Source organism: Etheostoma cragini, chromosome 20 (assembly GCF_013103735.1).
Source record: "Etheostoma cragini isolate CJK2018 chromosome 20, CSU_Ecrag_1.0, whole genome shotgun sequence".
Lineage (NCBI taxonomy): Eukaryota > Metazoa > Chordata > Actinopteri > Perciformes > Percidae > Etheostoma > Etheostoma cragini.
In genome coordinates, this window is record NC_048426.1 from 2,155,377 (window position 1) to 2,181,700 (window position 26,324).

General features: G+C 41.9%; 1 protein-coding gene across 28 annotated transcripts in view; it reads left to right on the forward strand.

The window, feature by feature from the left end:
- The window catches only part of mark3a (MAP/microtubule affinity-regulating kinase 3a), a 55,835-nt gene that overhangs the window by 18,481 nt on the left and 11,030 nt on the right, over nucleotides 1-26,324 (forward strand). For 15 of the 28 annotated variants that reach the window (XR_004654936.1, XR_004654937.1, XM_034859338.1 and 12 more), the window contains 12 exons: nucleotides 543-608; nucleotides 3,303-3,373; nucleotides 4,869-4,925; nucleotides 7,212-7,448; nucleotides 9,449-9,589; nucleotides 11,561-11,660; nucleotides 16,258-16,370; nucleotides 17,535-17,682; nucleotides 18,677-18,894; nucleotides 19,849-19,952; nucleotides 20,526-20,702; nucleotides 24,851-25,123. Coding sequence is in view for 26 of the 28 variants with exons in the window: in XM_034859338.1 (XP_034715229.1) it covers nucleotides 543-608; nucleotides 3,303-3,373; nucleotides 4,869-4,925; nucleotides 7,212-7,448; nucleotides 9,449-9,589; nucleotides 11,561-11,660; nucleotides 16,258-16,370; nucleotides 17,535-17,682; nucleotides 18,677-18,894; nucleotides 19,849-19,952; nucleotides 20,526-20,702; nucleotides 24,851-25,123 (1,705 nt within the window). In the remaining 2 variants the exon portion in view is untranslated. The remainder of the gene's footprint in view (nucleotides 1-542; nucleotides 609-3,302; nucleotides 3,374-4,868; nucleotides 4,926-7,211; nucleotides 7,449-9,448; nucleotides 9,590-11,560; nucleotides 11,661-16,257; nucleotides 16,371-17,534; nucleotides 17,683-18,676; nucleotides 18,895-19,848; nucleotides 19,953-20,525; nucleotides 20,703-24,850; nucleotides 25,124-26,324) is intronic. The other 13 variants (XM_034859344.1, XM_034859339.1, XM_034859343.1 and 10 more) reach the window with 6 other exon arrangements.

Here is a 26,324-nt window from a genome sequence, read left to right on the forward strand (position 1 = left end):
CATTGCACATGAACTTAATTGGAAACACACACACACACACGCGGTTTGGTTTTGGAGACGTGTTTCCCCGTTTAATTCCTTTTAATTTTCTTTCCCAGCATTCCCTGATTTCCTCTGCAGCGATGCGATTATAATTACCTGGGTGATAGTAAACACTCAGCGGCCAACACTCGCCATCTCTCCCTCATTGTCTTCCATCCCACCTTGTCTATATTTAGCAGCGCAGCCCTAGGCCGCTCATCTCACGTCCCTCTTTTAGATCTCCGAGCTGAACACACTGCAGCTTTTGTCCTGTACAGTAAATATCGAGTGCTGCTAAGCACGGCTCGATGCTGTTTTTACATGATCGCCACACGTGATCACCCTTCACTTCTCTGTTTTCCTCCAGGAACCTGTTTGGAAACATGTTTGCCTTTGTGCCCGTGCATTTACCCCGTGGTACCATCTCCATCTGAATCTCCTCCATCTTCAGGAAATAATTTAATTTATAATTTCCGCTCTCTTTCTTCTTCTCTCTCTCTCTCTCTCCCTCCCTCCTTTAGTCAAGCTCTTTGAAGTGATTGAGACGGAGAGGACGCTCTACCTGGTGATGGAGTACGCCAGTGGAGGTGAGACGGAAATACGATTGTCAAGATCTTGTTGCTGCACGCTAAAGTCCAACGTGTCCGACTAAGAAATGCACACACACACACACACAGCTGGTGTACAGAAGACTCGATACAGTCGGTAGAAAGCTGTACGCTGTGTGCTGCTCCCAAACGTCACACGCATGATTTATTAACGCCAGAGTCGGACAAATGTGTGCGTTAATAATTTAGACACACTGGAAGCTGCATATAGTCTGCAGACTCTGCTCCTACCTGCAAGGACAAATGTCAAAGAACATAATCTGAGTGGTGTTTAACAGTACGATCGCACGTAAAGAGAACTCGTGCCGTTTCTTTCTATAATGTTTACTGGTGATGATATAATTTGGTCCAAATTTGGCAATTGATTGGAAGTGTATTGAGTGAACACTAAGTGTGTTTTCAATAGGGTTGCGGTACTTTTTTGGGGACCGACCGAATTACGTTGGTACTATCACTTTAAATCAAACGGTACCAAATTTCCCAAGTGCCGAAAAAGTGGTTTCAAGTGTGGCTACGGTTTTTCAAAGCTTCTCGCAGGCACCATTCACTGTGATACGATATTAACAACAAGCTGAAAGCAGTGTGTAGCGGTGCGGTAGACTTATACTTCTGTAAGACAAGCAGGCACAAAACAGTGGTGTCTATTCCCTGGGGACTGACTGACAGGCTGTTTGTGAGGCAAGGCAATTTTATTTCTACAGCACCATTCAGCAACAAGGCAACTCCAAGTGCTTTTGAATGTTTGAGCCAAAGAAGCCTTAGAAAATAATAATGCAAAGAAGTGCAATTGACACACAGCATGCATTTGCATTCTTCTTTTGCCGAGGAATATACAGACCCAGAAAGTAATACTTAAGCAAACATAGTTTTTAGAAATGTTTGAAACTTTCAAGCTACTCCCTGAAGATTGGAAGATGGAAAGAGACGGTGAAAAAATCAATGCAGAGACACAAATAGGTCCTCTGGAAACACAGAGCATGGAACTAATGCTGGTCGACTCCCATCCGCCCCACGGATTTCTACATGTCTGAAACCATCTAGATTTTTTAGGGCTGTCAGTATTAGAGAGAGATTATGACAGAGCATAACGCGTTATAATCAACGTTCATCGCATTAATCACGTGCACCATAGATTCTTTATTTTACACGTCACTGGTGCTGTTACCAAATCTTTGCTTCCAAGAATCGCTACGCTCTAGAATCTTTGGCTTCTACTATTTTGACCCTTTAAGGCACCGTTACTTTTTGTCAAACAGCCACAAACACTTCTTACCTCTACTCTCAAACACTAAACGCCACAGAACTTTCTTTTATCATCCCAGTTTGACCGTTATAACAGAAAAAGAACATTAATAAACCATTTAACGTGGATTTTCTTTAGTGCTTCATTAGAGATGTTAGCATGCTAAACTAAGATAAACTTGGTAAACCTTATGTTCAGTATGCTGCTGTTAGCATGTAACCCAAAGCCCCACTTTGCCCAAGTTTGTGGTTTTTATCTTTCGAACTTAAGTTTCAGTAGACCTCTATTCAGGGCCATGTTAGTTGGATATGTTACAGGGTCAGGGCTAGTTGCATTGAAACAGGCAATCTTTGAGGCAACTCTGTGGAGCGAGAAGTTGCCTTAGCATTATTGAATTCTACAGGAAGGTCATGCTGTCAGAACATGTAAACACAATTCCAACTCCCATTCATGCATGAACCAAATATCTAGTTTTTCTCTTCACATGTGTGTTTTTAACGGCACTCTCATTTCTAAAGCAAGTCTACAATTTCCTTCCTGCTTTCCAGTTTTCTTCCCTTATTTCAACCCCAATGAGCCGTACACGCTGTGCCCTTTAGCTCTGACTTGCAAAGTGTTTGCTGCCACATTCTGTATTCAGCACTTGAGTTAGAGAGACCGGTGAATTGTTGGTTTTCTAGAGCTCTGAAGTGCACAAAACGTACACTGTGACCGCCTCTGCAGGTCAGCGGCAAGAGTTTGGGAGGGATGCGAGAATTCAGGAAAAGTGGGGGAGGTGTTTTGCTGCTTGTTATTTTTTTGTTTAGTTCCTCTTTTTTTGCCTCGGTATGGAGAAACACACTCTCACACACACACACGGCAGCAACTCAAGTTTAATTAGCACACACAAGCGAGCGTAGTCGCGTTTTGGCTGGGAGTGTGCTGAAGTGTGGGCTGAGGGAAGGGACTGCTGCCTGGGCAGAGATGGGCAGCAGCTTTGTGCCTCGAGGAGGGGCTCAGTGTGGCGAAGGCAGCACTGCGCTCGCCCTCAATATGGTCAACAAAAACCCTGGAACCATGCACATGGGTGACGGCCAGCTGCTCCACAAAAGTTCAATGTGAAGTTATTTGAATCCGCTTATCGCATAAGTTGAAACTAGTGATGGCCAAATGAAGCTTCATGAACCAGTGTCTTTATTTTCTGAGCCCACTAGATGGCGCTCTCTGAATAATTGGTTGAGAATATACTGAATTGTGATGCCATAGAGCGCCATCTAGTGGGCTCAGAAGATAAAGACACTGCTTCACAAAGCTTCATTTGGCCATCACTAGTTGAAAGTCATGTTTTGTTTCTCTCTGTCGTTTCTTTAATCTCTGACATCTCATGCAGTACTCTTTCTGTCTTTGTCATCTTCTAATTCCTTCTGTGTCCCTCTCTGTCTCTTCTGCAGGAGAGGTCTTTGACTACCTGGTTGCACATGGACGAATGAAGGAAAAAGAGGCCAGGGCTAAATTTAGACAGGTACCCAGCTTTCTCCCCCTGCAGTGTTCTGGTTTCACACCTCTGCTCCCGGCTCTACCTCAGACAGGTCACTGTCCTCTGTCCTCATTCTGCGACAGAAACGTCTCTTGTTGTCTTAAAGACTGATGAGAAACGTCCAGACATGCTTCTTTCCCCATCACTCACCTCTCAATGACTCACACACACGGTGCACAGGCATCACCTCTTGTTTGACAATAAGAAACGTTGCTATTTTGCGATATAGGAAGTTCTAGGGACAACAACTTTGCAAATAAAGACATTTTTTTAAATACATTTCTGTCAGTTTAGTCTATATATCACAACATTTACAGCGCTGTGGAGGAAGGTCTGGCCATGCCAGACTAGTGTCAGTTAGTCAAGCAACAGAAAATGTGTCCTCTAGAACACCAAATTAGCAAATCAAGATCTTTCTTAACAAATGTCTGTTGCCGAGAAATATTGTCCACACTTACTGTGAAGTAGACACTGTTAGCAAAGAACTGCATGTTAGTGAGGCATGAAAGCAACTTTTTACATCTCAAAAAGAAATCAAATGACTCAAATCCTTCTTTGTCTTTGATTTTTTTTTTTTAATTTTGTCATCAACACCCTTAAGTATTATTCGAGTTTAAAGACTTTGCTAGTATGCTTCCTCAGACAAGACTGTGTCATGCAGCTAAAACATGTTAAGGAATCGTTGAGTGAAAATGTATCTTATGTAGTTGTTAGTTATTTAGTTTTTTTACTTGAATGAACTTTTTCCACTTAGTCTTCAAAGAATCTTCATACTCTGTGTACAGACAATCGCAGTCTTCATGAGTTTGTTGGCCATAAACATTCTTAATACAAAACTTGGGCCTTTTTTTATAAAATTTTTCAAAGATGGTTTGGTCTCAGTTCCTGTTCTTTCTGGATTCAGCCGCATATTGCAGCAGTGTGGATTTGGAAATATTGGCTTGGGCAAAAATGGAGCCAACCAAATGTGGATCTTTGTACTTTGTACTGATCTATGTACTAATGAATACCTTGCACTCCAAATCTGTTGAGGCTACCACAAGGGTTTCTTACACAGATCTGCAAAGTGTGGATGTCATAGATTTACAGTTGTGGTAATGTCTTCACACCTCACTGAGCACCACGCTCTATTCAAATTTAAGAGAAATAAATCTTAACTGGGAGGAGTGAACATTTCTAAAGTGAGTGTAGGACCCCCGTTTGCCCTGATGTGATAAAGCCTCACGGCCTTTCTGTACTATTAGTGCAGGCTGTTATCTCGACTCTGAGACAGATACGTGGTATGCACAGAGAAAGCCAGTTCTCTCGCCCTCTTGGTGTCTTCAGCCCCACCTGAACTCTGCTTTATCTTTTGTATCAGTGTCGACCACACCTCCTCCTCCTCCTTCCTCCTCATCCACCACATCCCTTTTCACAGTCTGAGAACAGAGTGCGAGCCATTTCCCTAAACTCTCGTTGTCTTTTTTTCCCCCTGGTACAGATTGTATCGGCGGTGCAGTACTGCCACCAGAAGCACATTGTTCACAGAGACCTCAAGGTGAGTTCAGGGAAGCCCCATCTTCCATTGACAAGAATGCTCTGCCGCCACATGATGGGTTGTTGAACAGAGCGAAGTGTGCAGCGGTTACCAACAGCAACATCTCGGTTTTCTTGAATTCAAGCCTTTTTGGGATAAGAAGACCATTAACCAACCAGGGTGAATGTTGATACATTCCAGAAGCTAGAGTCTGAACAGTACTGGGTTATTACGAGTTAAAATGCGTATTTTACAAATATTTTTATATTCCACGTACATTTTTAGCAAGAACTCCTCTGATTTGGTTATTGCAATAGTGTAACAAAGAGATGAACTGTCACGGGACATTTTCACTTGACCCTGGTATCAAACATATGAGCAACAGTAAATCTGAAATGTAAAAGAGCCAGTACACAAATACCCTGGGACAATGCAAACGTGTCTTAATGTCCAAAATGACTATGGAAATAAGATTCTACTTTTAGAGTTTAAACACAGTTTTACCTTGCTTTTGTTATTTGCAAGTTATAGTTTGTTTAATTTGAAAAAGAATTCGAGGTTCGAGTTGGATTTGTTTTGTGTACTTTGTAGGTTGTTTACAACAGTCATCTTTTTAAATTTTTTGGGCCAAAAAGCCTATGTTTATACAAAGGATGGCATTAAACAACGTACATTACATTTTCTGCTTTATTTAAACCTTATAGCTGGCCGCAAACTAGTTCTAGTTCCTTGCAAAATAGCCGACTGGCTAACGCTGGCGCGTTTACAGAAATGTTGATTATTGTGCTAATAAAATAAATACATCTATTACTTAAATATCTGATATATCTAATATGCAGACAATAAATTTATGCTGATATATCAGTGAACATCGCAGATATTTGTGAGTATTTGGAGGCACAATGACGTTTTAACTCCCATTTCCAGCTGCTGAAGATAACAATTTGCATTATAGGGCTAAAAAAAATGACTCCTTTTATCAGTCATCCTTTGAAGAGTTTCAATGTTCAGTGTGTCTCCATGTTTTGAGGCTAATTACCTCCGACTCCTACTGGATAGAAAGGTCACAGTGTAGGGAGCTGACGTCAGTGTTGCGTGTTTTATCGCTCTCATCTCAACTCCCATATTCCCACCAACGACTCTAACGCAGCACGTCTGATTCAAAAAGCACTTCATGTGCTGCTAATGAGGCGCTTCTTTGCCCTTTCTCCTTTTTTTTTTTTTAAGCTGTACAACCATCTTTTCAAAACTCTTTACGCCACAAATAGGTGTCCCCGCTAAACCACTCCCATGTTTTGCACCACATCACCTGCTGCATTGGAAGTGGACCTCCTCTATTACGGGACACGGCCTTCCGTCTCGGGGTCTATTGATGCTTCTGTGTTTTCATCTCGCCGTCGGTGGGAGAGATTACGGTCGGCCGCGTCACACTCAGTGTTGTTCACCCCCTCGTGGTTGATCCTCCGGCTCAGAGGAAGATTTCTCTCCCTCCTCCTCCTTCTGCTTCTGTGCTTCAGCCTCCTAATTAGTCTTTGGCCCACAGCTGCATGGGAGCAGATGTTGGACTTGAAATCCTCGCCTACGCGTCGAACACTTTGATTCACAAATGAGATGTTAACTATTTTTATTAGATACTACTTCAAACCTATATATTGCAATATAAAAAAGTAATTTTTAAAATGGGACATGAATAGAGCTAGTTGGAAATAATAAATCTTTCTCTACTACTGCGGTGATTTTGTAGGGGAGGAAAATGAGGTAACAATACGCTGGTTGACTAGCATGATACCATTGTATTCATATAATACTATCAGTCCGGGCTAAAGTGTTAGTAAGTGTGACAATGACTGCATGTTGCTTCCTCTAAATTTCAGGTTGTGGTTGACTAGCGGGGCCAGCTCATTAGTTTTAATAAATTGATCAGACCTGCATGTCACGCACACTAGCAACAAACTCTGCGTATCCAAGAACAATTAAATCAGTGGAAATGACGTTAGATCAGACACAGACTTCTGTAGTAGATTAGTGTTATGTTTCCAGTGCCGTTGCGCCGAATCGTTACCCGTCTTGAAGGGGAATGGTTGGATTGTAATAATCATGTAAAAGGAGAACAGTGAAAGTTTACTTTTCTATCAAGCAGCAAAAAAGGATGATGTCAACATCGCAATGTCCTGCGATGTGACTATCGCGCATGCGCGCATTGCTATGTCGATGCTAAAACACATCGTTCAGCCCTAGTCAAGTCAGTTTTGATGATTGTTTTAAGTCATTTATGAACCAAATATCCCCAACTTTGTGTCTACTCAGGCGGAGAACCTGCTCCTCGACGCAGACATGAACATCAAGATCGCCGATTTCGGCTTCAGCAATGAGTTCACTATGGGCAACAAGCTGGACACGTTCTGCGGCTCCCCGCCGTACGCAGCGCCCGAGCTTTTCCAGGGGAAGAAGTACGACGGGCCGGAGGTGGACGTCTGGAGCCTGGGGGTCATACTGTACACGCTGGTCAGCGGCTCGCTGCCCTTCGATGGACAGAACCTCAAGGTAGGAGGCTGTGGCCGCGCTACAGTGAAAGCATTTACCATAATGTTATTTAAAAATCAGAAAAAGAAGCGGGTTTGCGGCAAAGTAGGTTTTCACATACAGGGTTTCCCTCAGTGGATTGCAAGCTTGGTGGCCCACCATGCCTGAGCCATGTTGTACGGTTTTTAAACTCCAGTTACAATGGGGCGGCTTGGCTGTTGTAGTCCTATTTTCAAATCTCCAGTTAGATTTTTAGCATTGACTTAATGTAGGCCCTGTGGAATCTGTGTTTTAAATTCTCAATATCTCGTTTCCATCCATGATTCTGTTATCACAGAAACTATTGGGCTCTACATTAATGCTGCCACCAGACAGTGGTGTGTGTCCGGGTCATCGATGAAAGAGAAAATGAAATCACTTTTCTGGGGGAATCCTGTGAAATTGGCCTTGGTCCTGTAAAAGTCAAGAGTCCTAAATATAAAATATGTGAAATATACATATTGTAAAATAAGGAGCTGTACAGTGTTTTTTTTGGTGTAAAATAAATTCAATAAATATGCATATGTTAGAGTATAAAGAGAAAGTAATATGTGGGGAAATCTAGAGAGTTACAAATATGTAATGCGTCAAATTAGATGTAGAGACTTTGGGGTTAACACAGCTTTTTTTACACAACACTCTGTAAATCACCCCTGATTTGGTCACATTGCGATCTCTGTGCAAACATTAGAGGGACCATGCAACTATTAGTTTTTTAACATGATATCCAGCTGCAATTTCTTATTCTCAGGTATTTTGGAAAGTCTGATATCTACTTTTTACCTGAATGATAATGTGTTTGTCCGAGTCAAAACCGAAATTGAAATCCGATATTTCCCCAAGCTTCGCTGCTCCACTGCTGCTCTTCTTTGCTTGACCTTATGTTCAGCCCGCCACTCAGGCTGCTGTAGAGTCTGTGGAAATCCTAGATTCAATTGATGCTTTTACACTGGGCAAACAGTTGACCTTTTCAGGCAGACAGGAGACATCTTTACCATCACAAAAATGTCACAGACACATATAGAATACTGAGGTCATGAATGAGGCTAGTGTTACCACACACTTCTATTTTAATCTTTAAAATAAAAAAATTGGGAAGCATAAATAATTTTTATATAACAACCAGACCATTCTGTTTTATAATGGACCTTCATTTTCATTTATTCCTTAAAGACGTGGGATAATGTTATCAAGTTACGTAAATGATAGAGTAGATTTATTAGATTTTCTTTCATACACACTCATGCAAGTTGCTGGTTACCTGGGTGATATAATTGTGTACTGGTATTGCAGTACGTGTGTAGAGAGTTAACCTGTACTACTTTGGGTCCAAATTGTCGCCACCTCTTACAGTTCTGGTTCACTTGCTACAATTTCATTAGATGTGACTTAGGTATTTAGCTGTGAAATGAGGTGTGAAAGCAGACATCAGATCCACTTTAAGTTGCTCCTGCCATTGTGTTTCCTTCAGAGATAAGCAAATATAGACGTTACAAGCTATTACTGCGTCACATTTCTTCCAGCATGAAGAGAAAGTCCATGTGTTGATTTCTTCAGATATTCAGTTGGCGTACCAAAATGTTTAAAGTGTGTTACTTTTAATTCTCGGCACGTGGCTCTTTGCCAGAAGACACATTAATTTCAAAAGAAGCTGGAGGCAGCAAAAAAAACACAGCTGCCTAAACTATTTAAACCCCCCCGCCCCCCGTCTTACGCTAGCAGTGATGGCCGCAGTAAATAGTGACTATTCTCTCCGACCAATCAGGAGTCTGCAGGTTTTCACGTCACCTTTTGGTATCGCCTCAGCTCACTTGGAACCTCGACTAAGGTAATACTAAAAAAAGTACCTGTTAGCAGGTACCAGGGAAATTTTTTTTCGTAATGGAAAACCCGAACAGGCAAGTCAAGTAGGTACCATGCAGTGGAGAAACGCCATTAGTGTTGTTGCTGATGCCTGGTCGTGGCTCTTTTTTCCCCTGCAGGAACTGCGGGAGCGTGTGCTCCGGGGGAAGTACCGCATCCCGTTCTACATGTCCACGGACTGCGAGAACCTCCTCAAGCGCTTCCTGGTGCTCAACCCGGCCAAGCGGGGGACTCTCGAGGTGAGGGAGGACGCAGACAACGTAAATATACCTTTTCAGTTTCTATCTCACTCCCCCAAAGCACGTCTGCACCATCGGAGAATGCCATCTATCCACCCCGCCTCCACCCATCCCCCCCACCCACGGTGTCCTGTTTCCTGTGAGCCCCTGGCCCACTCTCTCCTTTCTGATAATGCATCATCATTCTTATGTTTGTACCAAAGTCTGTTCACTTCTCTGCCTTTCTCTGTGAGTGGAGGGGACACAAAACCAGCTCAGTCGAGTCTAAGCTGGTAATAGACTGTACGGTTGAGTTCAAGTGATGCACCTTTTATTTTTTTTTATAAAGGTTTATTCGTTACTTAGACCTGTTTAGTCTGATTCTCACCAAAATAGGAAATTCATGATTTTGGCTGCACAAATGTAAAAATCACTGGGGCGCTTTGGTAGCCGAAAGCTCACAGCGCCATATGACCGCAACGACCCCAGTTCGATTTCCGCTGTGGGACATTTATTGAATGTCATACCCGATTGGTTTATAAATTTATATCGAACACATTTTGGCTTTGTGGTCCTTGTGGGGCTGCTCAAGTTCGGACCTCCGAATACAGTTTATTAAAGGCCATAGTCTAAATGCATTGACAGATACAAGTTAAACAGCATTTAATTTTCCACAATTCCTAATCTGATAATCCTAGAAAATATTAAACATATAGACATTTTTCTTTCTTCTACAGCATCTGCTGGCATAAAAATAATTGTGTTTGATGTAAGAGGCAGAGAGGACAGACAGGGAACTGTTCCACAGATCAATCCGAGCGGCGATCACGCTGTCAGAAAAGTGTTAATGATCTTCTGTCTAGCTGTGATCATGCAGCTCCGCCTGACACCCAGCAGTGAATCATTAACATATAAAACACTTCTTTTCAAGAACATTTTTAGCACATGGGCTCTGAACTTGATCGGCTTTAAAGGCAGTCTTGTGTTTTTTTTTTTTTTTTAAATAGGCCGTTTTATCAAAGAAGTTTGGTTTACATCTTTCAGCTGATGTATAATAAGGAAACCGTTTTAATGTGTCTTGTTGAATGTAAGTAAATTAAACAAAATGTTGTTGGTCAGACCGTGAGGGCCACATGCGTTGACCTCCGATCATCAGGATTGGCCTGGGTTATATCAGAAGCTCTGGTTACATCAGAGCAGGACAAGCGGTAATGTCCTCTGTTATACCCCCCAGAGAGCAATTAATCAGCTCCAAAATGTAAGTTAAGCTGCAAATAAATTAGATGCAGCATAGAACAATATGGCCGTTGCTGTCGATTGCCTGAACCAAATACACACGAAATGTGTGCATTTTCTTCTCTCCCTTTTCTTCAACGGTTTGTGCTTAAAATAACTTAAAACTTGCGCTGAGCACACCAATACAATAAAATAGATATTCCTGCATAATCTCTGGCTTTTAAAATGGTTTAATAGGCATTTATAAGAACTATTTATTAACTACCTAGTGTGTTTTAAATGTGATTTTTAAAGTTTGAGGTATTGGGATTATTGATTGATGTGGCTTTATTCAAATGTAACTTCACGTGAAATGGAGATGCCACCCCTGGGACCCCAGTAACTGACAGCTTGTGCTGGTGTTTTGTCCTGCTACAACTTCCTGATTGTAATTTATATTTAATTGAACAGGGACAGTGCACCAAAAACATTAATAGTGCTGGTGGCGGGGGAGATAGTAGATAGCAAAGACAACCTCAAACAAGTTGAAGAAAGCATCATTCATATGCTCCTTTTCAGTAAAGCACATCTAGTAATGCTAAGTATAAGTATATGCTCAGCCTTGTTCTCTAAGTTGCATTGGTACATCATTGTCTAATCGGTCGTTAGTCTTTAATATCTAAATTTAAGGGATTGTTTGTGAAAATATTTATGTAAATTTGGTCTAATATTGGTGTTTTGTATTAGTAAAATTCAGCATGAGTCTGCCTCCTTATTGTCTCACTTTTGCTTTCGCAGCAAATCATGAAAGATCGGTGGATCAATGCAGGATTTGAAGAGGACGAGCTAAAGCCTTACACTGAGCCAGAGCTGGACATCACAGATCAGAAGAGAATAGGTAAAAAAAAAAAAAAAAAACGCCTGCGAAGTCACATGACTACATTTTGTTGAAGCTTCATAACCGTCGTGCTCCTTTTTTTTATCACGGCAACAACCTGTGTGTTGCTGAAAGTGTATGAGGCGTTTTTAACGTTAACAGGGTCACAGAGCTGGTCTCATTATTCCAGCGCTGAAGAGCTTTAAAAGAAAAGATGAAACAAGAGCGAGCGAGAGATCCCCCCCCCCCCATCGTGCCCTGGATGGGAGCTGTAAACGGGAGTTCTTATGTAACAGCAGCTGGGCTTGGCTGTCGGTGCACATGCGTCATCGCGACCTCCCAGTCAATGCAGGGGGAAAGAAAAGCTGGTGGAGATGTCTTTATGTAGCTAAGGAGTCCCTGAATCCTAAATAATGCATTTAGAAATTTACATGGACCTCTTCACAAATGAAAAACAGAACAGAAACCGGCAAATGGAAAAAAGGCTTTACACGGCAGAGATGTCAGAAGGGACGTGAACAATACCTGAGGAAAAAAACAGCACATGCATGTCTTTAAATGTGTTTGCAGTCAAACATGTTGGAGTCAATTTCACATAAGGATCATCAGGAGGGGCTTTCACACCCGCCTTATTTAATTCGGTTGAATAGCACTAAAGTTTGCGTGCCCCCTCGGTGCGGTTCATTGTGCCAGGTGTGAATGCGCAATCGCACTCGTTTGTGCACCAGAAGTGGACCCACCAAGCGTACCGAGATCTGCTAGATCAAGTGGTCTCTGTTCGCTTTCAAACCAACTCTGTAGCAGCTGGTTTGTGGTGAGAACTTGATTGGACTTTAGACCGCACTAACTACTGTAGGTGTTCTCCTCCAGTCTGAGCTAAACGTCTCCTGTGGCAAAACCGTAGCAGCTTGCAGTGTTTCTCTCACAGAAATAACCTCGCCGTCACTCTCCTCTCCGTGGTCAAACCAGGCCACCGCAAACTAGAGGTGTGAAAATACTCTTATCAACATTTGTGTAAGACTTTAAGCACATGGTTGAATTGTATGACGGCACATTAACGTAAAGTAAATTCCTTACTTCCATTCTGTGAATTATCCAAGGTGAATTATTGCTGTTCCTTTTATGATAGTGAAATGTTTTTTGGGGCTTTGGTACAAGACATTTATTTTAGTTCCGGTAACTGATTTAAATGAAAAATAATTTAGTTGTATTCTAGTTCTTTTTGAAGGAAGCTGCCTGTGAGAGAACCGTTAACTAATGATAACCTTACTTTTAACTCTAGCAGAGACGCAACAGTCTGCATGAAGCTGAGACTTCAGAGACGGTATTACGGGACCACTAAGCATCCAAAGATCATTATGTCATGAGACCCTTAAAACAGGCAGTTTTTTATTCGGAACATTCAATCTAATTTGGAGTCAGATCATTAAAAATGTTATTTGCTTTGAAGATGGGGACTTTTGAGGCACATTTTGAGGAGAACAAAAGAAGCAGCAGAAGTGCTGGGAGGAACAGGAGGCTGAAAGTGAGACGGGGGGGGGCAGAGATGGTTCTCAGTGATTCTGCCTGGCTACAGAGGCAGAGCTAGTTTGTTATTGTGGGTCTCTGTTCCTGACGTCTAAATGGTGGGACCCTGCAGGTCGCTCATCATCAAAGTCACTTTTTTTTTTTTGCAGGTTCAGGAGATGGATGTTTTTGTTGTTTTTAATTCATGGCGTAGGTGTTTTTCTTTTCTTTCTTTTTTTTTTTTGTTTTCTTCAATTTATCCCATCTGTCAGGGTGGATTACTTCATGTTGGTGTGGGGAAATTTTATTTGACCAAATTTAGACAATGTCAGTCAGTAAAAAGCTGCAGAGGAGAGCTGTGAACCCACCGAGAATAATGGCATTAGAGCGGCTTTCAGTGGAGTTTTTTTAGTGTGACGTGATGATCCGAACGCTGCCTGAGAGGCTTTTCCATCCCAACAGCAAGACAAATTCTGTCAGACAGGGTAAAGCATTTTAATTTTTAAGGGTTTTAGGTGTTTTGATAACCTCAGACTTACAGACTATTTACCCAAAAGCTGCAGGGATCTTAAAACTAGCACTGTGGGCTGCTTAAAGCAGATAAATGCAGTCCTGCTAATGTGATTACAGCTTACAAGCAATGCCGAAGCATCCCTGAGCTAAGTCTGTTAGGTAATGGAACAAATTATCAAAATATAATAAAAACAAGACCACATAAATTCATACAGATTGCAGCATATAAGATACCATTTTATTTATCTTAAAGGAACAAGCCGACTTATTGGGACTTTATGTTGTTCACTGTATTTAGACAAATGAATACATACCCTTCTCATCCCTGTGCAAGCTGTAGCTCTGGCGTACCCACTGTTAGCCTAGCTTAGCACAGATTCGGGAGGTAACCGGCTCCAACTAGCCACTGCTCCCAATAAGTGACAAAATAACGCCAACATGTTCCTATTTACATTTTGTGATTTGTGTAGTCACAGCGTGTACAACTAATAGTGTTGGTCAATGTTTGGATTTTAACGATTGTGATACCAATTGCGATTCTTTCTTATCATTCTGGCTCTTATCGATTCTTTGAGCAGTGGGGTTTAAACGGGTCACATGGAAAGTTTTATTTTTGATTCAATGATAGGGTTGCAGTTGTCCAGCGCTTTTTCGACGTAAAATAAAGCCAGACTAGAGCGCCGCCGGCTGTGCTCCGAGGCTGCAACACAACAAACGCCTGGCTGCTACGGAAACCAAAACTTGGAACCCGTGATCAGATTTGAAACCAAATCCTCCAAATGATTTCTAAGAATTCCAATAAATATAACTTTTTGAAACGATTCCAAGTAGAAATCAGCTCTCAATGCCCAACTCTAACAAACAAGGTCACAGGAGACACAGCCATCTTCCAACCGAATACATACTGGGAACTATATTCTCAGAAGCTAAAGCACTGCTACTTCTGCGGAGTGATTTGCTCAAAGCACACAAAAAGCCCCAGGGTGAGGAGCAGACGGGGCTTTTCAGGTGTTGCCCTAACCACTCCGCCCAAGTTGCAGTGCTTTGGCTTCTGAGAATATAGTTCCCGTTAGTATGCAGTTAGAAGATGAATAAGAAAGTCCCAATATGTCAGCGTGTTCCTTTTTAAAAGAAATTGCTGTGCAGCTGTTGCAATACAAAGTGCAAATATAAAGTAAGTAAATGCAAAAACATATAGTGCATGATTATGTTCATGATATTGCAATTAATGTCCCGTTATTTCACATTATTCACACAACAGAGAATCTATAAATAGTAGAGAAACAATGAAAGCATCTTTCACAGTCCAATCTTCAGACCCTCATTGAGTACAACAACAATTGTTAAATTGCTGACAAAACCATTTACTATCTAGTACTGAGAGAAAAAATCTGAATAAATACTAATTAAATAGGTTTCCTTTTATTTCCCCAGGCTTTTGAGACAATGTTATCAGACTTAAATGCATCAAAATGGAACAGCCGTGGGTTTTGTTGAGACATTTTATGCTACATTAACTCCCTTAAATCATCAGTGTGTTTATGTAATAGTATGTGCAGTTAAAAGAAAATCACCCAGATCAGAGATGCTGCGATGCCTACACTCTCTTTACTGCTACATCTTCATTTAGGCTTCTGAAACCGCTATTTGGTTTTAAATTAAATTAATGTCAACATTTTTCAAAACGAACTAAAGCTAAACTCAAAAGAGTTTAATCTCAAAATCCAGTTTATGATTATTTAAAAATATTTTAATGAAAACAAGACGCCAACCTGCTCGTGACTCATCTTAACACCTTTTACTAACCAACCAGATTAGGTTTCAGATAGAGCAGGTCTTTTAAAAATGAATAGGCAGCGTAGTGTTGAGATGAAAGCCGTCATACAAAACACACATGCACATAGATCTGCTTGAAACATTTATATGACTGGAGCCACAGCAGGAAACAGCACTCTACTTCAGCTGGCATGCTACAAGCTGGAGGATGGGGGAGGCATCACGCCATTGCCTTGTTTAGCCTAAGACTCTCCGATCAGTGTCTTTTTCTGCTTCTGATTGGTTGAGGAAGATCCGGGTAGCACAGGGGGCGGATTACTCGAACTCTACTGCTGCAGTCATATAAACGTGATCATCGTTAACCGTTCACGGGATGCAGTCACCGATTAAGAATTGCAAGGTGCCAGTCGGAGTATTTTACATCATCTGCCATATGTCGTTGGCTATTTTCTGCTATTTTATTGCTGCCTATGAAGCAGAAACAGTAAACCACACTGCTGTGCCGAATGGGTTGGTAGAGATCAGCTGCCTGTCCCCTGAACACACTGTAAAAAAACAGCTGCCTGTCCCCACCATTTTTTGTTTGATTTGTGAAGTTTTTGTAATTATTGTTCACAGCTATTAACACTGAATCTGTGATCATTTTGGTTTTAGCATAAAGTAATTATCGAGTTTTAAAGTGATTGCCCAAAGGGAGCAGTTTTCTGTCGTATACCTCACAAAAGTCTATAAGCTTTCAATTGCCTATTGTGTATAAATTCTTCTTTATTAAAATCCTGGTTTCAATAATTTTTTTTAATGATCTTTTTTTTGTTTGGTGCAGATGTGATGGTGGGGATGGGCTACAACTTGGAGGAGATTCAGGACTCTCTGGCCAAGATGAAGTATGACGAGATCACAGCCACCTACCTGCTGCTGGGCAGGAAGGCCTCGGAGGTACCAATTACAATACACCTGGTATCAGCGCAGTACATTACAATACACCTGCTGGTATCGGCACAGTACATCACAATACACCTGGTATCAGCACAGTACATCACAATACACCTGGTATCAGCACAGTACATTACAATACACCTGCTGGTATCAGCACAGTCCATTACAATACACCTGGTATCAGCACAGTCCATTACAATACACCTGGTATCAGCGCAGTACATCACAATACACCTGGTATCAGCGCAGTACATTACAATACACCTGCTGGTATCGGCACAGTCCATTACAATACACCTGCTGGTATCAGCGCAGTACATTACAATACACCTGGTATCAGCGCAGTACATTACAATACACCTGCTGGTATCAGCACAGTCCATTACAATACACCTGCTGGTATCAGCACAGTCCATTACAATACACCTGCTGGTATCAGCACAGTCCATTACAATACACCTGCTGGTATCAGCACAGTACATCACAATACACCTGCTGGTATCAGCACAGTACATCACAATACACCTGCTGGTATCAGCACAGTAAATTACAATACACCTGGTATCAGCACAGTCCATTACAATACACCTGCTGGTATCAGCACAGTCCATTACAATACACCTGCTGGTATCAGCACAGTACATTACAATACACCTGGTATCAGCGCAGTACATTACAATACACCTGGTATCAGCACAGTAGTTCGTCCTTACTGATCTCCGGTTCAGTTAAAGCTCCAGTTGTTACAGTCACTAAACTATGTCTGAAAACATTTGAGGTAAGAAGTGGGCAATGCAGTATCACAACCTTGATGCATGTTTGTTCAGCGCTGCTTGTGGTTGACCACAGTTTACAAGGAGTCACTGTCAGTCGGTCTCTAATGCATCAAATCTTAAGTACAACGAGTTAAAGTACTCATTATGCAGAATGCTTTTTCATCATTTCAGAATAATGAATACATTGTATTATTGTATTGTAGTTATTGATGGATTTTTGTGTTCATCACTTTAATATTGCAGCTGTTAAATGTGGGGCTAATTTGAATGACTTTATACACTGCTGGGTAGTTTTTAAGCTCTAACAATACCTAATCATTTATTATAATCTAAATCTAACATTAACATGTGTCGATGCAAATGAACATGTGTTGATTTGTTCTCCCAGCTGGAGCCCAGCGAGTCGGCGTCCAGCAGCAACCTGTCTCTGGCCAAAGCCAGACCCAACAGCGAGCTCAACGGCCAGTCGCCCTCACACCTCAAAGTCCAGAGGAGCGTCTCCTCCAACCACAAACAGAGACGCTACAGCGAACAAGGTGAGGAGGACACATGTTGTTTCCTTAGCGACATGTCTGGAAGTAAGATATCTAACATTAAAAAGGCTTTATTGATTCAAACTGAACCTGGAAACCTTTTTTTTATTTTACACTCTTAGCAGTTGTAGCAGTGGGATTTCTTTTTATAACACACCACTCCAACTGTGTCATGCCTTTACCTCCTTTACCATCCTGGAGTGTGGTTTATCTGTATAGTGTCTTGAGATAACTCTTGTTATGAATTGATACTATAAATAAAATTGAATTGAATTGATAAAGGTTGGGTTCCTCTACAGTAGTGCTGCAGCCTAAATAGCTCCACTAAGAAGCTTTAAAGCTCCAACTCTAACAGAAATTATTCAACGTACTTTTAAAGAACTCCCACCAGGTTTACGTTTTTGTTGCGTATTCCTCTATTGACACAACATAGCAATATGTTCAATTACAGTTCTACATGTAAGGTTGCAAATGGTTCTATTTATTATCAATTAAGCGGACGATTAGTCCCTTGGTTAAATGATTTATTTCCGTCTTTAAGATGTCAGGAAGTAGTAAAAAAAAGTCCTTAATAGTTTTCCATTCCAAGTCCAAAAAGTAAAATGTACTTTCTGACTGTTGGTCAGACAAGACGAGCAAAGCTATACAGTTTAAGTAAAAAAAACAGCAATTATTCATATTTGAGAATAGGAACCAGTTTATTGTGTGGCAATTTTTCCTTAATCAATTATACAAATTGTTGCTGAAAATGAAAATACATCGGTTTAAGTCACAGCTCCATTTAAGGGAACTTAACAGAGATTTTTTTCCACATTTAATATTATTGTCTATAAATCACTCTGTTCTCTGAAAATACTTTAATGTGCTAATGATTATGTCAGTTTAAGTCTGTGTTTTCAAAATGTAAGTTGTCTCCGTTTATATAAAAGAAAAGGTTTTGTGCCAGCATCTTTGAGTCCTCCCTCACACATCTGTCTCTCTGTTTGTCTCACTGCAGTTGGTCAGAACGTCCCTCCAGGGATGTCCCATCCAAAGAGGAGTCAGACCACTACAGCGGAGAACAGCGTTAAGGAGGAAAGTGGAGTCCAGCTCCGTAAACCCAGCACCCCGGGGAGCCGCGGGGCTCCGCCCGCCAGCCCTCTGCTGGGCAACGCCAACAACCCCAACAAGGCTGATATCCCTGACCGCCGGAAAGGCGCCACCACCGGCCCGAGCGTGAGTCACTTTAGCAGTTACAGCTCACCAAGATCAACAAGTACTCACTCATCTGCTCTATCCTGTTGTTTATCAGGCAGAGTCTCAGTCTATAACCCAAGTTATTTAAAAGGCTCCAACAACCTTAATTACTTATCTAGGAAGCTTCAAACTGCAAGTGAAATTTAAAAAATACACAACAGGGCAGCCCTTGAAATATATTTTAGTTATATCAGAACTAGAATCAGTTTTATTGGTCAGGTTTGTGTAAACAAATGAGGAATTTGACTTGGGTTAACCTTTGCTCTCAAAGTACATCACTCACTTAACATATAAAGAATAAAATCAGAAAGGACAGTAGACATATATTAAAATAAAATATTCAGGATAACAATACAACAATAGTCTTTAGAAGAAATATACAATTACAATGGAAGAGAGGGAAAGAATAGTGCAATATCGGTTTGGCCCGAGTTAAAACCGTATTTATTGTCCAGGGTTACATCCCAACAGGGACGTTGTAGAGCGCCCTCTGGTGGACAAACTATGCAACCCCAACGCTCATAACACTGTTGACAGTTCGTTTTTAATTTTCATTTATTCAATTATCAGACTCAATAATTTGTCATTATAAATGATTCCGATGAATTTTAAATATTGGTTATAAATGCATGTACCACTTAGATTGGATAATATCGGCCGATGATATCGGCCCGCCAACGTATCGGTCGGACTCTACATTTAACTGTAGTTAAGTCTTTGAAATTGTCTTCCATTATTCAGGTTTGTGTACCATTACCTTCTGTTATTTACTGTTATTGTATGTGTTTTATAGTCCTCATGATGTTTTTGTTATTTCTTTGTCCCATTCATATCTGAAGACTTGGAACTGCATAAGCTGGAACTAATGTGGATCGTATAGCTTTAAACGGACTAATTACTTTAACATGGCATCACATCTGATTTTCTCCACAGAATAACAGTGCGTCGGCAGGTATGACCCGGAGGAACACGTACGTCTGCAGCGACCGAAACAACGCCGACCGCCTCTCCGTCATCCCCAACGGCAAGGAGAACAGGTGAGAGGGGACGTTTGTTGTCTTTGACCTGGTTTGATCACGGCAAGCAAAAAGAAAACAGAAAGAACAGTGGACACACAAAGCTCTGACTTCATGGATTGTGAACAGATTCTGAAGAACACATAATGAGATAATTGAGCCTGTACATGTATGGAAGCCAGCATGTTTTTAGCTTTTTTTGCCAGTATTGTGGTCTAAATGCTGTTATAGAGCTTTTTCTACCACACATGAATGCAAAATCCCTCATTATGAACACGAATGCAGCCAAATTCAAGGCTATTAAATATGGATATAGGAAAAAATATCGACTTCAGCCTTCCAAACTCATACTGGTTAAGCTCTAATAGCAGTGCTTCACCATTTGAGAACCCGACTTCATTGTTGAAAGAAAATCCAAGACAGGATCCCAAGGGAAAGATTTCCCTTTTTGTTTCATCCCTTTTATTTTCTTTCTGTTCCTTATATATCTTTTTTTTTTTGTATTTCCTTTTCCTCATCTTATTTTTCTGTTTTCATTTCTGCCTGTGTGTTTGTGGTTTTGGTGGGGATGTTTTTTCAATGTGGCATGAGCAGCATGACCGAGATGGCTTGTGCCACTAGCCCCTCCTCTGGCTTTGCGGCCGCTGCGTTCGGTGCCTCGTCCGGTTCGGTGCGGCTGAGGGGTCAAAACGTCGGCCCGTTGTACGTTTGCCAGGCAGGCTGGGCCACGCTGCCCCACTCCTACTACGCTCTGGACTACTGCTCGCCCAAGTAAGACGGCAGGGCCTCCAAACCCCCCCCCCCCCCCTGTCTGTCTCCGCTCATGTCTCAGCCCCTGTTTGGCCCCCCGCTAACCCACACATCCGGCCAGCTTCACACTCTGTAACCCTGCAACTAATCCATGGACACCATTAGCTGCAAAAAACAGAAAGGAAAGGAACTGTGTTGTTGGTTGTCAGTGTCTGAAATATATGCTCAGCAGCCACAAGCAGATAAAATCAACACCTTTTCGATGAATAATTTACCTACAAACCTACCTACAGTCCTGAGCTGCTGTGATTAAACTATGATCAGTGCCATGGCTGCACTTGTTGTCCCCCGCGTGTAAAAGAAAAGGGCTTCACTCGGATTAATTACAAGCTTCTGCAGCTGTTAACGTACGCATGGCTCATTTTTGTCCCTACACACCAAAGCTAATGCCGTTTTTCTATCTATGGTACCTGCTGGACTCGGCTGCGGTGCCCCGTCCTCCTTTTTCCATTGCAGATTAGTACTGGAGCCGTGGCGGGTCGTCATAGCAGGAAACTACCGTGACCTAACACAACACACACGTAACGTCAAAGGAGTGTTGCTTTTGATTCTCGGCATGGGGCTGTTGCCACAGCCAGATGACACGTTTAGCTTCATAAGAAGCTGAAGGCGTCTGTTGATGGCAATGATGACCGATGGCAGCGAATAGTGACGATTCTCTCCAACCGATCAGCAGTCTGCCGGTTTTCACGTCACCTTTTGGTATCGCCTCAGCTCACTTGGAACCTTGACTGGTGGTACTAAAAAAAATACCTGTTAGCAGGTACCAGGGACTTTTTTGTAATGGAAAACAGGGCTGGGCGATATATCGATGTTGTATTGATATTGAGACTAGATGTCGTCTTCGATTTTGGAAATATTGTAACTAGAGCGGGGCAGAAATTAAAATTTTTAATCGCATAATTTCCCTGATTAATCGCAAAATGAAATGATGAATTCAAAAGTAGTGTATATAGTGCTATTTTATTTTAAATGTTCTGCCATATGAACAAAAGTGCCGTAACATTTGTTCTGCAAAAACTTACCAACATTTTGTTTATTAAGTAGCAGTTAAATAAAATATGTAGTGTACATCTCAATTTAAACGCAATGTATTTATCATGTCCAGAGATGAATTCCATCTGGTTGGAACATCTTGCATAAGCGACTCCTTCTGTCCACTGTTAAGCAGAGACACTGTGGGACACTGTCCAACGCGCTGTAAAGCAGAGACACTGTGACAGAACACTGGAGACCGGGCGCAAAGCAGGGGACATGATCAGAAGGCAGAAGTCTCGCAGCAGCGATCATATTTCGTATCTATTCATACTATCTGGGCTAACTGCGGTGACTTTATTTGACATATTCCACTGCTGTTCAACTTCAATAAAGTGTCCCGCGCATGTCCCAGCATAATGCCTCTCCTCTGTTTTCTGTCCAGTCAGAGCACGTGAATGCACCGCCCACTTTTCATCAGTATATCTCACTGTAACTCAGAGATAATTCTGGTTACCCAGTGAGTCCAGTAGTCCCCAGTAAGAGAAACAGCGGGTGCGTGTTTTGCAGTCCTCTCCTTTTCACCATTTTTGTGATGGTGCGTCTTGAGGGAATCTCATACCTGCCGTCGTCGTTGCGATTCTCAGACCGTTGTCCTCCACAACCCTAATGGGCCTGCAGTCTGTAGCTATCCACGTCGCTATGGCATTTGTTAGCGTCTCTTGCCTTTGTTTATCTAAACTTACCCCCACGCTGCATCTAACGTCGCCTGCCGAAGCCTCGCGCCACTGTGTGTGTCGTTGAATGATTTGCTGGTACCAACTGTCACGGTGATATTTCAGACTGGAAGTACTCTGGTGATAAGAAAATTCAACTTTGCTGTATTCACAAAGCCTGTGAGCAACAAACTTTTACAATAATAAAGAAATAATAAAAACTGCGTTAACGCGCGATAACAAAATTGTCGGCGTTAATGAATTAATGAGTTAACGCGATAATAACGCGTTACCTTGCCCAGCCCTAATTGTAACATGGTAAGTGTTGTGTTTTTCCTGGTTTTACAGGCTGCATTACAGTAAAGTGAGATCTTTTCTTAACTTACCAGACTGTTCTAGCTGTTCTATCATTTACCTTTTACTCACTAAGTCATTAAATCATTTCTGTAGAATATTTATAAAATATCTCATTGTATAAATAACATTTTGTCAAAGCACCCATAGCACAATACAATATCGTCGCAATATCGACATCGAGGTATTTGGTCAAGAATATTGTGATATTTGATTTTCTCTATCCAGCCCTAATGTAATAACAAAAAGGCGAGTCGAGGGCACCCAGATAGCTCACACTACGTAGTTCTTTGAAAACACATTTTGTAAAGTTTGTCATCATCGTAATGTTACGTTAGTTCTCGCTTTTTTACCATTCTCCTTTTTATTGAGTTTGTCTTTGGTCCGTGCAATGTTTCAGAACAACCGTGTGACAAAAACTGCATCCGCCAACAGCTTAACGTAATTAAAAGCTTGGATTCCAACATTGTAGTCTGGCTGCACTTGGAATACGGTGGGTGTTGATTTCAGACACTGATCAAAGTGGAGGCACAAGAAGAGAAAAATATATATCCTCACACTGAAATCAAGCTGCCAAACTTTGATCAGCAGGCTCGTAAACTCTGTGTGTGTGTGATTAATATTTTTCCACGTTTGCATCATCTCCATCCGCAAACCATGAACTGGAGGGCCGCGGGTCTCCGAGGCAGACACTTGCAGTAACCAAACTTCCACCGCTCCGCTCCTGATCTCTCTTCTCCATCTCTGCTGTGAACTTTGACCCCTGATTTACTCCGTCTGGATCCCCCCCCCCCCCCCCCCCCCCCCCCCCCCCCCCCCCCCCCCCCCCCCCCCCAACCGGTCGGTGTCTACGACACGATGAGCCGAGCTCCAGCACTCCCCTGCTGTCCCTCAGACCCATCGTCTTGTTGTTTAGACTCTAACTGATCAGGGACACAACCCACTCCTCTCATTGTGAACGTCAGGAGCTTTATGTTCAGGGTGGGAAATTAACAACCACAGTTACAGCTGTTAAATTCCCTCTTTCTGAAAAAATCATCATTAGCTGGTGGATTCATGTACTCTAATTTTATTTAAAGATATTTGGATCATGGCACCATGGCTAAAGCCGGTTCATCCAGCGGCCCAAGAACCCTTTTAGCAACTCAGAAAACGTTGCCCTTTGAATGAAGCAGCCAGGGTCTAAAGTGGTTTCTTCTTCCTCCCCCCCACCCCTTAACAGTTTCTGGCCCCCAGAAGTCTATGGTCTGGGGCTATCGGAGCAGAGATTGCAATGCGGAACTGCACCATTTGGTCAACTTCAAAATGGCTACAATTTGTGTACAGCTTTCTTCACTCGATATGTATAGATGTATGTAGTGTAATGTATGTATGTATGTAGTTTTTGGACTGATAGCTGGTCCGGCTGTGGTTGCATGTGAGTTCATTGTGCATTGGTATCAGATGCCACGTGCTGTGACAATGCGTCTGGATTGAGTTAGGAGCCGTGTGGATGCAATCCCAGCCCACTTTGTTTTCAGTATTTTGAGAAGTGGAACCAGGTGATCAAAGGGCTTTTGAAGAAACAAAACTGACTATTTAAAGTCTGATTCCACCAGCTACTGTGATTTGGTGATATCCATTTGTATTTAATTTACTACCCTGTTGACATCTATCATGCAAGATTCATTTACTTAAAAACCCATGGCAACATTAGAAACCCACGTAGGAATAACCCACTCTCAGCCATTTTTGGAGATAAGGAAGAAACAGTGATGTAACTCTGATAAGATAAGGTTTTTCCATTGCAGTTGTTTGCTTGTTTACCGAAAAGTGCATTAGAAGCGACCTTTGACCTTCAAGGTGAACACAGGTTTGTTTATTTTAGAGTGAAATCTTGCTGACTACATATGAAACGTCTATAAAATGGACTTGATGAGTTATTCACTTTAACTGGACACGTGAGTAAAAGACAACATTTTACTTTCCAATACAGCGACGACCATGTCTGCAGTGGAAAAACTGTCTGTTTTTGAGGTTCAAACTCAGATTTTGACTGTCTTTCCTCTTCTTCCTCCCCCTTAGCAGTGTCGCGGCGTCGCCCGGCGGCCAGAGGAACCCGGTGGCGTCCATTAACAGCATCGCCAACGCCACCACACCGGACCGCCTGCGCTTCCCGCGCGGCACCGCCAGCCGCAGCACCTTCCACGGCGGCCAGCTGAGGGACCGCCGCACGGCCACGTACAACGGGCCGCCGGCCTCGCCCACCCTCTCCCACGATGCCACCCCTCTCTCTCAGACCCGCAGCCGTGGAACCAGCAACCTCTTCTCCAAGCTCACCTCCAAGCTCACCCGCAGGTAGGCGAGGAAACCCCTCTCGTCAGTGAAGCACCAAGGGTTGGGGCTTAGCTCGCTTTCTGTTCACTCAGATTAAAATTAAAATTTAAAAGAAACAATTGCATACATATTTTCCCAATTTTTTGAGTTATTAAATCTGAACTAGAAAGTGGATAGACTCCAGCCCTCTGCTCTGTTCAGTTTAATCTTTTGTGACTCTGTTCCAATTAGAAGCCAAACAACACCGTGCCTTGTAGAGTTAGGATGATTAATTACATGGCGGAGGAACGCTTCACTGTCCTGTACAATGTGATTTATTCCTAAATCCAAATTGTTTATCTGTCGCTGCCTGGATGCCCGCCACAGAACTGAAAGCCTCAAAAAATGGAATTTGGGACATCGTTAATGGCCACAGCTGTGTTATGGTCCAGAAACTGGTTCTAGTCTATTTCCCGGACCATAACAGAACCTGCGATTCATTTAAAATGTTTGCTGATCCTTTTCTTGCATACTAGTCATAAACAATCTTCTCACGAAGTAGATATACTTCAAGAATTAAGATATACAATATTGAAATAAAACCTTCAAAAATAAAATAAACCAGCCTCTCAGATGGGAGTACTGGCTCCTTTTCTTAAGTTACAGTAAAATGAATATCTAATCTCAACTTTGGGCTTCAGTCAGTGGTGGAAAGTAACTAAGTACACTTACTCAAATACTGTAGTACAATTATGAGGTTCCTGCCCTTTATACATCTCCTCCACTACAATCCAGAGGGAAATATTGTACTTTTTACTCCACTAGATTAATAAAAAAACATACGTTAAGATATTTTGATGTAATACAAAAACAAATAACACTTACATACAACTATTTAACATTAAGAAAAAAGAGGCTGAAGAGATTTTGACGGCAGGAGTATTCCTAAACTGTAGTATTCCTAAACTGTAGTTTAGGAATACTACTACTAGTATTTCTACCTTCACCTCAGAGCCAGATCGGCGTAGTTCCTCCAATACTGGCTGCAGGACATTGTGATGGACAACTTTTATTATCTGACACATTAAATCTGAAAAAGATAATTCAGTTAATCAAGAAAACAATCAGCAGACAATGAAAATAACAATGAATTGCAGACCTAATTAAACAGCGGGGCATCCTTGCATTGAGAGGCTCTTAAAGGGGCATCCAGCCAGCGACATCACTTCTGCAATGACTGACC